Source organism: Megascapheus bottae, chromosome 17, assembly GCF_031878675.1.
Source record: "Megascapheus bottae isolate mThoBot1 chromosome 17, mThoBot2.hap1, whole genome shotgun sequence".
Lineage (NCBI taxonomy): Eukaryota > Metazoa > Chordata > Mammalia > Rodentia > Geomyidae > Megascapheus > Megascapheus bottae.
Genome location: NC_143525.1, coordinates 26338324 through 26351314, shown reverse-complemented (window position 1 = coordinate 26351314; position 12991 = coordinate 26338324). Strand labels below are relative to the sequence as shown.

The window sequence follows — 12991 nt, the reverse complement described above, 5'->3', positions numbered from 1 at the left end:
GAGTGTCATTCTGGAAAGAACACACTGTAAAATAATGACAAGCAGTCCAGTATGGTAAATATATAAACAGCAACATAGTCTTTTATTGTCACAAATAGGTATGACATACTGGACATATCTGTTTGTGCTTTAAGACAACTGGCAGCACGGCAGACTTTGTTACCTGGGATCACAGCGTGTAAGCAAAGAGTTGTGCCATGATGTGAGGATACAAGATGGCTAGGCCATGGGAAAATCTATGAAATCACTGTCAAATACATCATCTGCTGTCAACTGAAGCATTGCTCTGTTCACTAGGATTATACGATAAGTGAAAAAGTAAGTGACTACTAACAAGTGAACTTTAAAACACAATGTCAAAAACCTTTCCACGTTCCTTCATCACACCAAACTCATGGAGCGGAGTGAGGGAGGGGGCCTCGGGAGGGGGGATCTCCGGAAGCCCCTCACCAGAGGAGGCTGGAGGCTGCCTGTGTCTGAAGAAGTTATGGGCTGCAGGAGCAGGAGACTTGGCCTCTGAGCAGTCTGAGCAGCGCCCTTTTCACGTCCCTGTTCCGCAGGCTGTAGATGCAGGGGTTGAGCAGGGGAGTCACCACCGTGTACATGACGGCGGCGGCCGTGTCCTCCGCCACCGACTCGGAGGAAGAGGATGAGGGACACAGGTAAGCCCTGATCACCGTCCCGAAGAACAGGGCCACCACGGCCAGGTGGGAGCCGCAGGTGGAGAAGGCCTTGAGCCTTCCCTGTGCAGAAGGCACTCGGAGGATCGCCACCGTAATGCAGAGGTAGGAAACCAAGATGAGCAACAGGGGGATTAAGATGACCGCCCCGCCCAGGAGGAGAAGCACGAGCTCGTTGACCCGCGTGTCAGAGCAAGAGACCTTCATCAAGGGCCCCAGGTCACAGAAGAAGTCACGAATGACCTCCCGGGAGCAGAAGGACAGCCGGAAGACGAGGAGCGTGTGGGTCATGGCAACGAGATTCGTCAGGGCCCAACAGAAGGTCACCAGGAGCACGCAGCGCCCCGGGCTCATCATGGCCCTGTAATGGAGAGGGTGACAAATGGCCGCATAGCGGTCATAGGCCATGGTGGCCAGGAGAAAGATGTCCATGTCCCCGAAGGTCAAGAAGAAGTAGAGCTGCGCCAGGCACCCCGCGTAGGAGATGGCCCTGCTTCGGGAGTGGATGTTCAGCAGAGCCTTGGGCACCGTGGTGGAGGTGAAGAGGATGTCTGCACAGGACAGGCTGGCGAGGAAGAAGTACATGGGCGTGTGGAGACGGGGGTCGGCACCGATGGCCAGGACAATGAGCAGGTTCCCGGCCACCGTGAGGACATAGAGCCACAGGAACAGCAGGAAGAGAAGGCGCTGCTGCTCCGGGCGCTCTGACAGCCCCCAGAGGAGGAACTCAAAGCCGCTGCTCTCATTCTGTCCTGCCATGAGCCCAAGAGGCCAGAGAGACAGGAGACGAGATCTCCAGGGATTCCCCTTCAAAACGCCTGGGACAGTTCACGTCAGAAGATCAGTGAGCCTGCCAGTCCTCCTCTGACCTCAGGAGAAGAGAGAATGACAACTCACTCACAGCGGGTACAGATTACCCACTAGGTGCACACAGGGTTTCATGTTTAAACGAAAGCCTACTACATGCAACGTTCTAAGGAAGTCCAGGAGACACAGTGCGTGAAGTTGAAATTGACTTCTTGCTTGGTTCGGAACCCTACCCTGCCCTAAGTTGCTTTGCTTTCCCTTTAACTGTGCTCTCCGAGGAGTCATGAAGCTTTCACTCATGAGCTCACACACTCAACACACTCACACTCACTCCACAGAGATGAAGTCCAACTGTAGACATGCAATGATGCCAAGTAAACAGAGCAGGGGAGATACTGAACCTTAGAAAAATTTAATCAAGCAGGACTGCCTACATTAACGGTCTACAGAGTCTCCTATGCATTCTGGAATCCAAATCGGGCCTTTTCTGATCTATTATTGCCCCAAATTCAATATTCTGAGAAAAAATTTCTTATTATCATATCAGAAACCAGTATTCCACAAACATTGTTTGGTAAACACCAATTAAGCCCAAGTTATCTTTCAGTGAAAGAGCAGAAAGGAAGTCATGGCTTCTTTCCAGAACCTCAAAATTAGCTAGATGAACACACACACACACACACACACACACACACACACACACACACACACACGTTTCCTAAGTGAACCAACTAGTATTCTTCTGAAATTAAATGTATTTCCTCTTTTTGGTGAATAGCTAAAATAACTTTGAATGATTGAAAAGGAGATGGTGATGAAAACATAGAAAACTAATAAGAAACAAAAATCATGATTTTTATGTTGAACAAAGGCAGAGCTCAGAACAAAAAGCATAAAACAGTACAGAGGCAGCCTATATACATAGTATAACATCTATATTCATAGTGAAATTACTAAAAGTACAGTATTATGTAATCTGGATGCCAAATAAAAACCAGAAAATTTTCTTGATGTGGAAGTTGAAGATTACACAAGAAAAAGATACCTAATAATAATATGTGCATACTTTAAGCTGGGCATTAGTAGCTCATGCCTACAGTCCTAGCTACTCATGAGGCTGAGATCTAGAGCGCTGTGGTTCTAAGTCAGTCCTGCTTTAAAAAAAATAAAAACCAAACATCATCTCCAAAAATAACCAGAGAAGAGCCGGGCTTCTGGTACAGCTCAAGTGGTAGGGCACCAGCCAAGTGAGCCCACAATCCCGATTTCAAACTCCAGTACTGGCAAAAAGAATAGAAAAGACTTCAGTTTATGTCATTTCAGATTCTTCTAGGTGATTAGCAAGTAAGGATGGAGAATGCTAAGAAACATAATAAAGCATGCATGAATATATGTGCATACACAGCACTGTGTTCTCCAATGGTCGTGTACACTTCACTTCCAAAATCCAATTGAACGGAGAAAAGACAGCACGTGGCAGGCAAAACTTGAATTAAGGCCCCCAAGGTAGCAAGAATTCAACTCATCATCTCACAAAAATTTACCAAAAATTGTTTTAGAAAGTATAGACATTAATAACACTACCACAAAATAAAATGGGTTTTTTTCCCTTAACATAGGGAAAAACCTTTAAATAGCTCTATTAAATAACTCTCGGAGTGTGACGGTACAGCTTAAGAGTGCAGTACCTGCATAGCCCGCATACGGTTTGGGGTTCACACCCAACATTACCGCCGCCGCCACCACCACTATCACCAACAACAACAGCTTTTGGGTTCGAAGTATGTATAAACATCTAAATTATTCTTTTTCTTTTTTTTTCTTAGCATCAACTAGCTAAACAAGGGGTGTCATTTTGACATGTTCATATACACCTACAATGTTAGTTATTCCAGAGGGTTTCGTCATAGCATTTCACACATGCATCACTATTGTTCTTTAGTCAGATTCACCTCAATGCCCACTCTGACTTTCCCCAATTGCTACTCATTAATTTCTCAACAGCTTTCAGTGAGTCTTATTTTGTTGTGTCTTCTTCATTCACTAATGCAATGGATTCCAGTGTTGTTCTCACGTTCTCAACTTTTAATCTCCTCAAACATTCTCACAATTGCAAATGATATATATATATATATATATAGTGTGTGTGTGTGTGTGTGTGCCCATGTAGATGCCTGTCTATGATCCCATGTATATTTATGTACGCTTATCTTTTAGGCATCACATATGAGAGAAAATATACAACCTTGGTCTCTGACCATCACAGGGAAAGGAAGTAAAAGAAGGAACACACATAGACAAAAGGAGAAATGTCAGGGAGATGAAAACTTTTAAAAATCATCAGACTACTTTGCATAAATCCATGCAAAAATGTATAACATGACAAGAATATATTATCTCTGGAGAATGTAATATTTACAAAAAAAATGAAACCACCTGAGAGGGCTGGGAAGTTCAAGCCGATTGCATTGTACAACTGGAAAGCACAATTCTATTTATCATTTTTCTGTGATAGAAATAACCCTCAAATCTCAAAGACATCTCCAACTTTTAAAGGCAAAGGCTTGTTTACCCACTTATATTATGTGTGATCTGGTTGTACCTTTGATTAATGTTGCTTCATGTGTCATCTTTGTTCAGAGATTCAAGCCAAAGGAGCCACTTCTCTTTGGATGGGATCTGTTTTTCTTAGGAAAAAGAAGGAAAAAAGCAAGAGAACTTAACAGAAACCCAATGGTTCTTAAGACTCTGGCTTAGAATGAGCCTACTTCCACCTAGGCACACAACAGGAGTCCAAGCCCCTTTCAGGAAACATAGCAAACAGCTGACAGCAAAAATACAGTCTTATTAAAAAAAAAAAAGAAGGACAGGAAGAAGGATAAAGAAAGGAAAGATAGTTCAGTTTCTCTGTCAAAGGGCTAAACAAGTACCAGAATCCTGCCTGCCACAGAAAATTGTGTCTAACAGGTAAGAGGTAGATAATCTCAGTCTTTCGTCTGTTCAAACTACAGAAAGAAGAGCAACCCCAAATAGTTAATAGAACAGGAATACACTGATGAGAAATGTACAAAAGCTAAAGTTAAAGTGACAGAACAATATCCCCTGTGAAAATGGATGTAAAACAATTCTCAGAAAAATGCAAGCAGGATTCCACGGAACACCTAAAGAACAAGACAGCTCCATGTGCGGGAGTACCACCAGGCACAAGAGAGTGCTTCTCCAGAAAACACAACATTCTCATCTTTGGGAATGCTGAAAAGACACCTGACACCATTCCTGATCAATAGACCCTGTCTTAAGAAGATAACCTACATCTTTGTTTAAAAGCCAACCTCGTAAAGATGAGACAGAGGAATTTATGCTTAAGTCAAGACTAGAAAGAAGATTACAATTATTATTCCTTTGTATGGAAGGTTCTCCTGGGCTGGCTACAAAGCACAATCCTCAGATCTCAGATTCTTGAGCAGCTAGGATTTCAGGCATGAACCCACTGATTCCCAGCACCACAGAGTCTTTGAAGGATAAGAAGTCTCAAGCATTTGCATATCCCAGGAGTTAAAATGTTATAGACAAACGCTTATCAAGCTTCACGGAACACAAATCCACACATACTGAGAGCCTGCTCTCCAGGATGTTTTCAGACTCCTTTACCTTTTCATCTTGTTTAACCTTTGTGATCTACCACGAGGAAAGCATTTCTGAGCTCTATTTACACTTGAGGAAAATGATTTGCAGAGAACTTGTCTAATTCACACGGCTTTTTTTTTTCTAATTCACAGTGGAAAAATCAAGATTCAAACATTATTTCCTCAGATGTTAAGATTTATGCTGTTATCTTGTCATGTTGAATCAATTCCATCTTCTCATTTTCTGGGAGAACTCAAAGCTCTCTGTCTTTCCCACAAGAAGCTCTGCGGTGAAGTAGGAGACAGATACGCTACTGAATGTTGATACTGAATTGATACGGATGATGAGGGGGTTTTCATTCCGTCAATATTTACTGAGCATGAACTATGTATCTGTGGATAGACATTATTTGTCCAAAGAAGGCTGGATACAGGAGATTTACATAGACAGATTTTTCTCAATTTTAGTAACCATACTCTAGAAATATGAATTTTTTTAAAAAATCACAGCAGCAGAATAGTAAAAACAGAAATTTGCAAAATGCTTAAGTATAAACCTAAAGCCTATAGAAAGAAAAGTAAAAGTGAATGAAGAAAAATTCTGATACAAAAAAACATGAAAAAAATTTTCATGTTCCTAGATGGCAAAATTTATTATAAAATTTAGAACCCTCTTCAAGTTGAAGTCTAAATATATTCCCATTTCTATTTAATTACTAATGAACCCCAACTCTGAAGTAGTCACACAGACGAGAAGCCACATGGGTTCCCCAGTTTCTGTCCATTTTACTGCATGTATGTTGACTCTATGACACTCTCATGGGCTCAGATGGTCGTTTGGTTATTTGCTCTTTTACCTTTATTCTCTTCCTGCAACTGCATTTCCATTGCTAAAAACACTAGCCAAGGCAGACAAGAAGCCCAATCTGTAACCTGTAGCATACTGCAATAAAGCCGCAAGGGCAGGGATAGCACAGGGAGCTTAGGAGTCTCGAACATTGAAGGGATGTTGAGCTCAGCTTAGTGGAAGGGACTGCACCCTGTATCTGTGCAACAGACAGCCAGAGAGTGCAGCAGCCATTTGAACAGCTAAGGAGAGGTGGTCCATTCTCTTAGAACCAAATGTGACGTTTTTCGATTCTCCTCCACTTAGCCTGGGACTTCCATCACGGTGGAGCTCACTCACTCTTGCTTCTGCCTGGCACATTCCTGCCCCATCCTCCACCCCTTCCTTTATTGAACTCCTATTGATTTTGTAGGTCACATTTCACTGGGTATGGTGACACAAAACTTCACTACCCCCAAAGTTACCACTGTCATTGGTCAGTTCAGCTTCGCAGATGGAAGTTTCTGAGAGTCAAGTCCCTGTGTGACCAAGATGCTGCAATGCATGCCTGGTCCTGGAGCTGTCCAGCACGTGCAGGATGCCTGCATAAGCGTGCGAGTGCTGGCTTGTCCAGCTCAGTGTCTCCCTGCCACCCTCTAAAGGTCCCAGGGAAGTGAACGGAACACATGGCTCGATGCCCTGAAGTCATGTGGAGGGAGGCAGAAACACGATATAATCTGGACCTGCGTACAATGGGCCAATGACAGAGAGGCTTGCTTCAATGCACAGACATCCTCCATTCCCACCCAAACCAGATGCGCAGAACCCATTCCCCCAGGATAGAAACTTCCGGGCCCCTGGAACCCGTGAATTCTCCCTCACATGTGCTCAGGTCACCTGTGGAGTGGGCCTTATTTACATCCTCTCCCTAGGATTTCAGATAGTTATTAGGTGATGAGCAGAGCGCTCTAGGGTGAGGTTTACCGTGCTTCCCGAGTCCATCTCAGCCACCATCACAATGACCTGTGCCACCCGGTCACCAGAACCTAGCAGACAAAGGCTGCCTGCGTTCTCTGAGCCTGTCCCTCTTGGGTGTAGTCTGGTAAGAAGCTCATGGACCGGTTTCCTCCTCTGGTGGCCCAGGGCTGTTCTACACTCGCTCGGCAACACTCGCTCGGCAGCACAGCCAGGTTCTGTTCATTAACACAGGACATTGTGTAACAGCCCCAGGGTCCCGGCCCTGGGCTCTAAGCAGTGTCACCCGTAGACTTTGTTTCCCAGCTAGTAGCAGTGTGAGCGTGTAATGTCCTGTGGGAGGCTGGAGCTCAGTAATGGTCCCAGGCTCTGCACATTCCCTCAGGAGTCATTTCTTGGCAGGAAGGAGGATGTGGTCGAGTGGTCTTGGCCTTCTGCCAGGAAAAATGATTAATTGACTCTTCCTTAGACTGAGCCACAAAAAACTCACTCTATCTACCAAAAACATCACCTCTCCTTTACATCTTAGACATTTGGAATGTCACCCTTTAAATGGAATCACAATAGGGATCTGCTAAAATTATTTCATTGGGTGGACTTCTTATATAAAGAGAGTAACTCCTAAAGGCAGTAAGAAATGTATGCATCATTGTCATCTTCACTGCAGCGTAGTTTTTTTCTTATAGTCGTCAATCATGGTTGGTTGAAAAGCAATGATTTATGGAAACATGCCAAAAGACATAGAAACCAACTTAAAAGGTCCTTTTTGGTCATATGTGGGACATTAAAGAAACAAAATTATTACTCTGGGGCTGGTGCTAGTGGCTCATGCCTGAAATCCTAGCTAACAGGAGGCTGACATCTGAGGATCACAGTTTGAAGCCAGTCCAGGCAGGAAAATCTATAAGACCAAAAGCCAGAAATGGAGCTACGTCTCAAGTGTTAGAGCCCCGGCCTTAAATAAAAATGCCAAATGAGGGTGGGAGGTCCTAAGTTCAAGCCCCACTACCAGTAGTGTAACTAAAAGTCACACACACAGAAAATAAAAATAAATGTATTATGCTGATCCAAATGGAAGACAGAATAGAATTTAAAAATGCTGCATGTAGTTGTTTTTATATTTCCAATACCATGCCCATAGCATTGGGTATGCAAATATTGAGTCCTCGCTCTTGTACTGTTTGGATCTAATAGCCACATATTAAGGATCCCATGTGCCTTTTGTTCCTTTGGTCTTGACTTGTTTCATTCAACATGATTCACTCTAGATTCATCCACTTCCCTGAAAATGCCATAATTTTATCTTGTCTGTTGGCTATGTAGAATTACATTGTATATGTGTGTGTGTGTATATATATATATATGTATATATACGTGTGTGTATATATATATATATATATAACATTTTTTGTATCCATTCATCTGCGGTAGGGCATCTGGGTTGTTTCCATCGCCTGGCTATTTTGAATAGTGCAGAGATGAACATAGCTGAGCAGGTGTCCTTATATCCTGGGTTATGATGTTCAGGGTAGATGCCCAGAAGTGGTATGGCGGGATTGTAGGGAAGGTCTATTTTCAGTTCTTTAAGAAACCTCCACACTGCTTTCCAGAGGGGCTGAACTTGCTTACAATCCCACCAGCAGTGCAGTAGAGTTCCTTTTTCTCCACAACCCCGCCAGCATCTGTCATTGTCTGAGTTCAAAATCTTGGTCATTCTTGCTGGGGTAAGGTGATATCTTAGGGTTGTTTTTATTTGCATTTTCTTATGACCATGGATGATGAGCATTTTGCCATACGCTTTTCTGCCATTTTAACCTCTTCTTTTGATAAGTCTGTCTTTAGTTTCCTTGCCTATTTAGTGATTGGTTTGTTGGGTTTGGAGGGTATTAGTTTCTTGAGTTCCCTGTAGATACTGGATATTAAGCATTTGTCAGATGTATTATTGGTAAATATCTCCCCAGTTGGTTGGCTGTCTTTCTGCTTTAGTAGCTATGCTTTTATCTGTGCAGAAACTTTTTATTTTTAGTAGTCCCATTTATCAAATTTCTCTCCACTCTGTTGTGACCCTAGGATTCTGGTCAGGAAGATTTTGCCTGTGCCTATGAGTTCCAGTGTATCTCCAACTCTATCGTGTAGCAGTTTCAAATTTTCCGGTCTGACACTGAGGTCTTTGATCCATTTTTGAGTTAATGCTTGTGAATGGCGAAAGGCTAGGGTCAATTTTTAGTTTTCTGCATGTGGCTGCCCAGTTTTGCCAGCACCAATAACTGAATAGGCTGTGCTTGTTCCACTGTATATCTTTGGCTCCTTTGACAAATACAAGTTGACTATTGCTGTGGTTCTATTTCTGGATCTTCTATTCTTCCATTGATCTTCTGGTCTATTTTTGTGTCAATACCATGCTGTTTTTGTTATTATGGCTCTATAGTAGAGTTTGAAGTCTGGTATTGTAATACCACCTGCATTGCTCTTTTTGCCTAGAATTGTTTTGGCTATTCTAGGTCTTTTCTTGTTCCCTATGAACCTGTGGATTGTATCTTCTATTTCAGTAAAGAATGTCTTTGGGATTTTGATGGGGATTGCATTGGATTTGTATATCAATTTTGGCAGTATGGCCATTTTCACTATATTGGTTCTCCCTACCCATGAGCGTGGGATATCTTTCCATTTCCTGATGTCCTCTTTAATTTCTCTCATTAGGTTTTTATAGTTTTCATTAAATAATTCCTTTACTTCTTTGGTTAAGTTAATTCCTAAGTATTTTATTATTTTGGGGACTAGTGCAAATGGGATCATTTTCTTGATTTTGCCTTCTGTTTGCGTATTGTTGGCTACAAGAAGGTGACTGACTTTTGCAGGTTAATTTTGTATCCTGCCACTTTGCTAAAGTGGCTTATTAATTCTAGGAGTTTGGGAGTGGAGCTTATTGGGTCACTCAGGTAGAGGATCATGTCATCTGCAAATAGGGATACTTTAATTTCTTCTTTCCCTATGTGGATCCCTTTGATGTCCTTCTCTTGCCTTATTGCTCTGGCTAAGAGTTCCAGAACTATATTGAAGAGAAGTGGAGAGAGTGGGCATCCCTGTCTAGTTCCTGATTTTAAGGTAAATGGTTCCAGTCTTTCTCCATTTAATACTGGTTGTAGGTTTGTCATATATGGCTTTAATTATTTTAAGGAATGTACCTCTTATTCCTATTTTTTTCTAGTGCTTTCAGCATGAATAGATATTGTATTTTGTCAAATGCCTTCTGTGCATCTAGAGACATTGTCATATGATTCTTCTCCTTAGCTCTATTGATATGATGTATTACATTAATTGATTTGCAAATGTTAAACCAGCCTTGCATCTAAGGGATGAAGCCTACTTGATCATAGTGTATAATTTTTAAAATTTGTTTCTGGATTCTGTTGGCTAGTATTTTATTGAGGAGTTTTGCATCTGTGTTCATTAGAGAGATAGGTCTGTAGTTCTCTTTTTTTGTTGGGTCTTTCCCTGGTTTGGGGATGAGAGTAATATTAGCTTCATAAAATGAGTTTGGTATTGCTCCTTCTGTTTCTACTTCTCAGAAGAGTTTCAAGAGTATAGGTATTACTTCATCTTTAAAAATCTTGTACAATTCTACAGTGAAACCACATGGACCTGGGCTCTTTTTGGTTGGCATTTCCCTGATTGCTTCCGCTATTTCATTGTATGAAATTGGTTTGTTCAATTTGTTTACCTCTTCATAGTTCAATGTGGGTAGCCTATATTTATTTAAGAAATCATCCTTTTTTTTACTAGATTTTCCTGTTTCTTTGAATATAGACCCTGGTAGTACTTATTCATAATGGACTAAATTTCTTGGATATTGGTCATGATTGTTCCTGTAGGGTCTCTAATCTTGTTTATTTGAGTCTCCCCTTTCCTTTTTTTTTTTTTTTTGATTAATCTTGCCAGGGGTCTGCCAATTTTGTTGACTCTTTCAAAGAACCAAAGTTTTTGATTTATTAATTTTATGTCTAGTAGATCTTATTTCAATCTCTGATATTTGTGATTTTATTTTTGCTATTTCTGTCCTTCTAGTTGTTTTAGAATTAATTTTTTCTTGTTCTACTAGGTGCTTCAATTTCTTCTTTAGGTTATTTACATGCTCGTCTTCTGTCTTCTTAATATGGGCTCCTACTGTGATAAATTTGCCCCTTAGAACTGCCTTTGCTATGTCCCATAAGTTCCTTTGTGATGTATCTTGATTGTCATTACATTCAAGAAAGTTTTGAATTTCTTCTTTTATATGTTCTGTAACCCAGGAGTTATTCAGAAGTGTGTTGTTCAGCTTCCAAGTGTTTGAATGTTTTTTACCTTTTACTGTGTTGTTCAGAACTAGTCTGATTCCACTGTGATCAGATAGAATGCATGGGATTATATCAGCCCTCTTGTATCTGCTTAAGTTTTCTGTATGAACTATTATATGATCTATTTTGGAGTGTGTTCCATGTGCTGCTGAGAAAAATGTATAAAGTTTTGCCATTGGATGGAAGACTCTGTGTATATCTGTTAAGCCCACTGGGCTATGGTGTCATTTAAGTCGGTGGTATCTTTGCTTATCTTTTGTTGGGTTGACCTGTCATTTGTTGAGAGTGGTGTATTGAGGTCTCCCACTATGACTGTGTTTGAGTCTATCTTGTTCTGTAATTCTAAGAGAGTTTTCTTGATGAATTTGGGTGCTCTGGTGTTGGGGGAGTAAATGTTTATAACTGTAATATTGTGGGTATGGATTGTACTCTTTACTAATATGTAGTGGCCATCGTTATCTTTATGTACTGATTTTACTGAGAAGTTAATTTTGTCGGAGATTAAGATTGCTACTCCTGGGGCCGGGAGTTTGGCCTAGTGGTAGAGTGCTTGCCTAGCATGCACAAAGACCCGGGGTCAATTCCTCGGTACCACATACATAGGAAAAAGCCAGAAGTGGTGCTGAGGCTCAAGTGGTAGAGCTCTAGCCTTGAGAAAATCCAAGGACAGGGTTCATACCCTGAGCTCAAGCCCAGGACTGGTAAAAAAAAAAAAAAAGATTGCTACTCCTGCTTTTTTTACACAGTGCATTGGAGTGGAAAATTCTTTTCCATCCTTTCACTTGGAGTTTGTTTCTGTCTTTGGCAGAGAGGTGGGTCTTTTGGAGGCAACATATTGATAGGTCTTGTTTCATAATCCAGTCTGCTGTTCTGTGTCTTTTGATTGGATTGTTCAGCCCGTTCACATTTAGGAAAATTATGGAGAAGTAGTTAGTATCCTTTGTCATTTTTTATTTTTACTTCTGAGTTTCTTTCTCTCTCTTTTTCCCCCCTTTGTGTTTAGTGACTTAAAGGTGATTGCTTCTTGATGGGGGTTCTTGCTGTTCTGCAATATGTTCTTGATTATTTAATATTTTTTGTAATGCTGGTTTAGGATGCATGTATTCATAAGGCTTCTCTTTGGAATGAAATATTATTGTTTCTCCCTCAAATGTAAATGCTAGTTTCGCTGGATATATCAGTCAGGGTTGGCAGTTGTTGGTCTTAAGGTCATGAATGATATTTTTTCCAAGTTTTGCTTGCATTTAGGGTTTGAGTGAAGAGGTCTTCAGTTATTTTAATTTTTCTTCCATTGCAGTATAGCTCTTTCTTTGTTTTTGTGGCATTTAAGATCAGCTCCTTAGTATTCAGATCTAATGTTTTTACTATGATGTGTCTAGATGAATTCCTTCTAGGATCTTGCCTGCTTGGAGTTCTGAAGCCTTCAATAATGTGAGTATTTTCCCTTTTGAGGTTTGGGGAAGTTCTCTGCTATGATCTTGGTGAATAAAGGTTGTATTCCCTTATTTTGAGACTCCTCCCCTTCTTCGATGGCTATTATACAGAGATTAGATTTCTTGGCTGTGTCTGCCAGGTCCTGGAGTTCTCTTTTGGTGTATTCTGACTGATTTCTCCAGACTGATGATTCTCTGTTCCAGCTCTGTGTTTTATCTTCCATTCCTGATGCCCTATTCTACATCTCAGTCAATCTGTTGCTTAATGCCTCCATTTTTGTTTGCATTGTGGACAATGAGCTGATCATGT

At 41.3% G+C, this 12991-nt stretch overlaps 1 protein-coding gene across 1 annotated transcript; it reads right to left on the bottom strand.

Annotated features, from left to right (window-relative positions):
• Positions 1 to 485: 485 nt before the first annotated feature.
• On the bottom strand, positions 486 to 1439 carry LOC150051462 (olfactory receptor 1P1-like). Its single transcript, XM_090351507.1, has one exon. It carries the CDS (start codon positions 1437 to 1439, stop codon positions 486 to 488), a length of 954 nt encoding a protein of 317 aa, XP_090207633.1.
• Positions 1440 to 12991: the final 11552 nt, after the last annotated feature.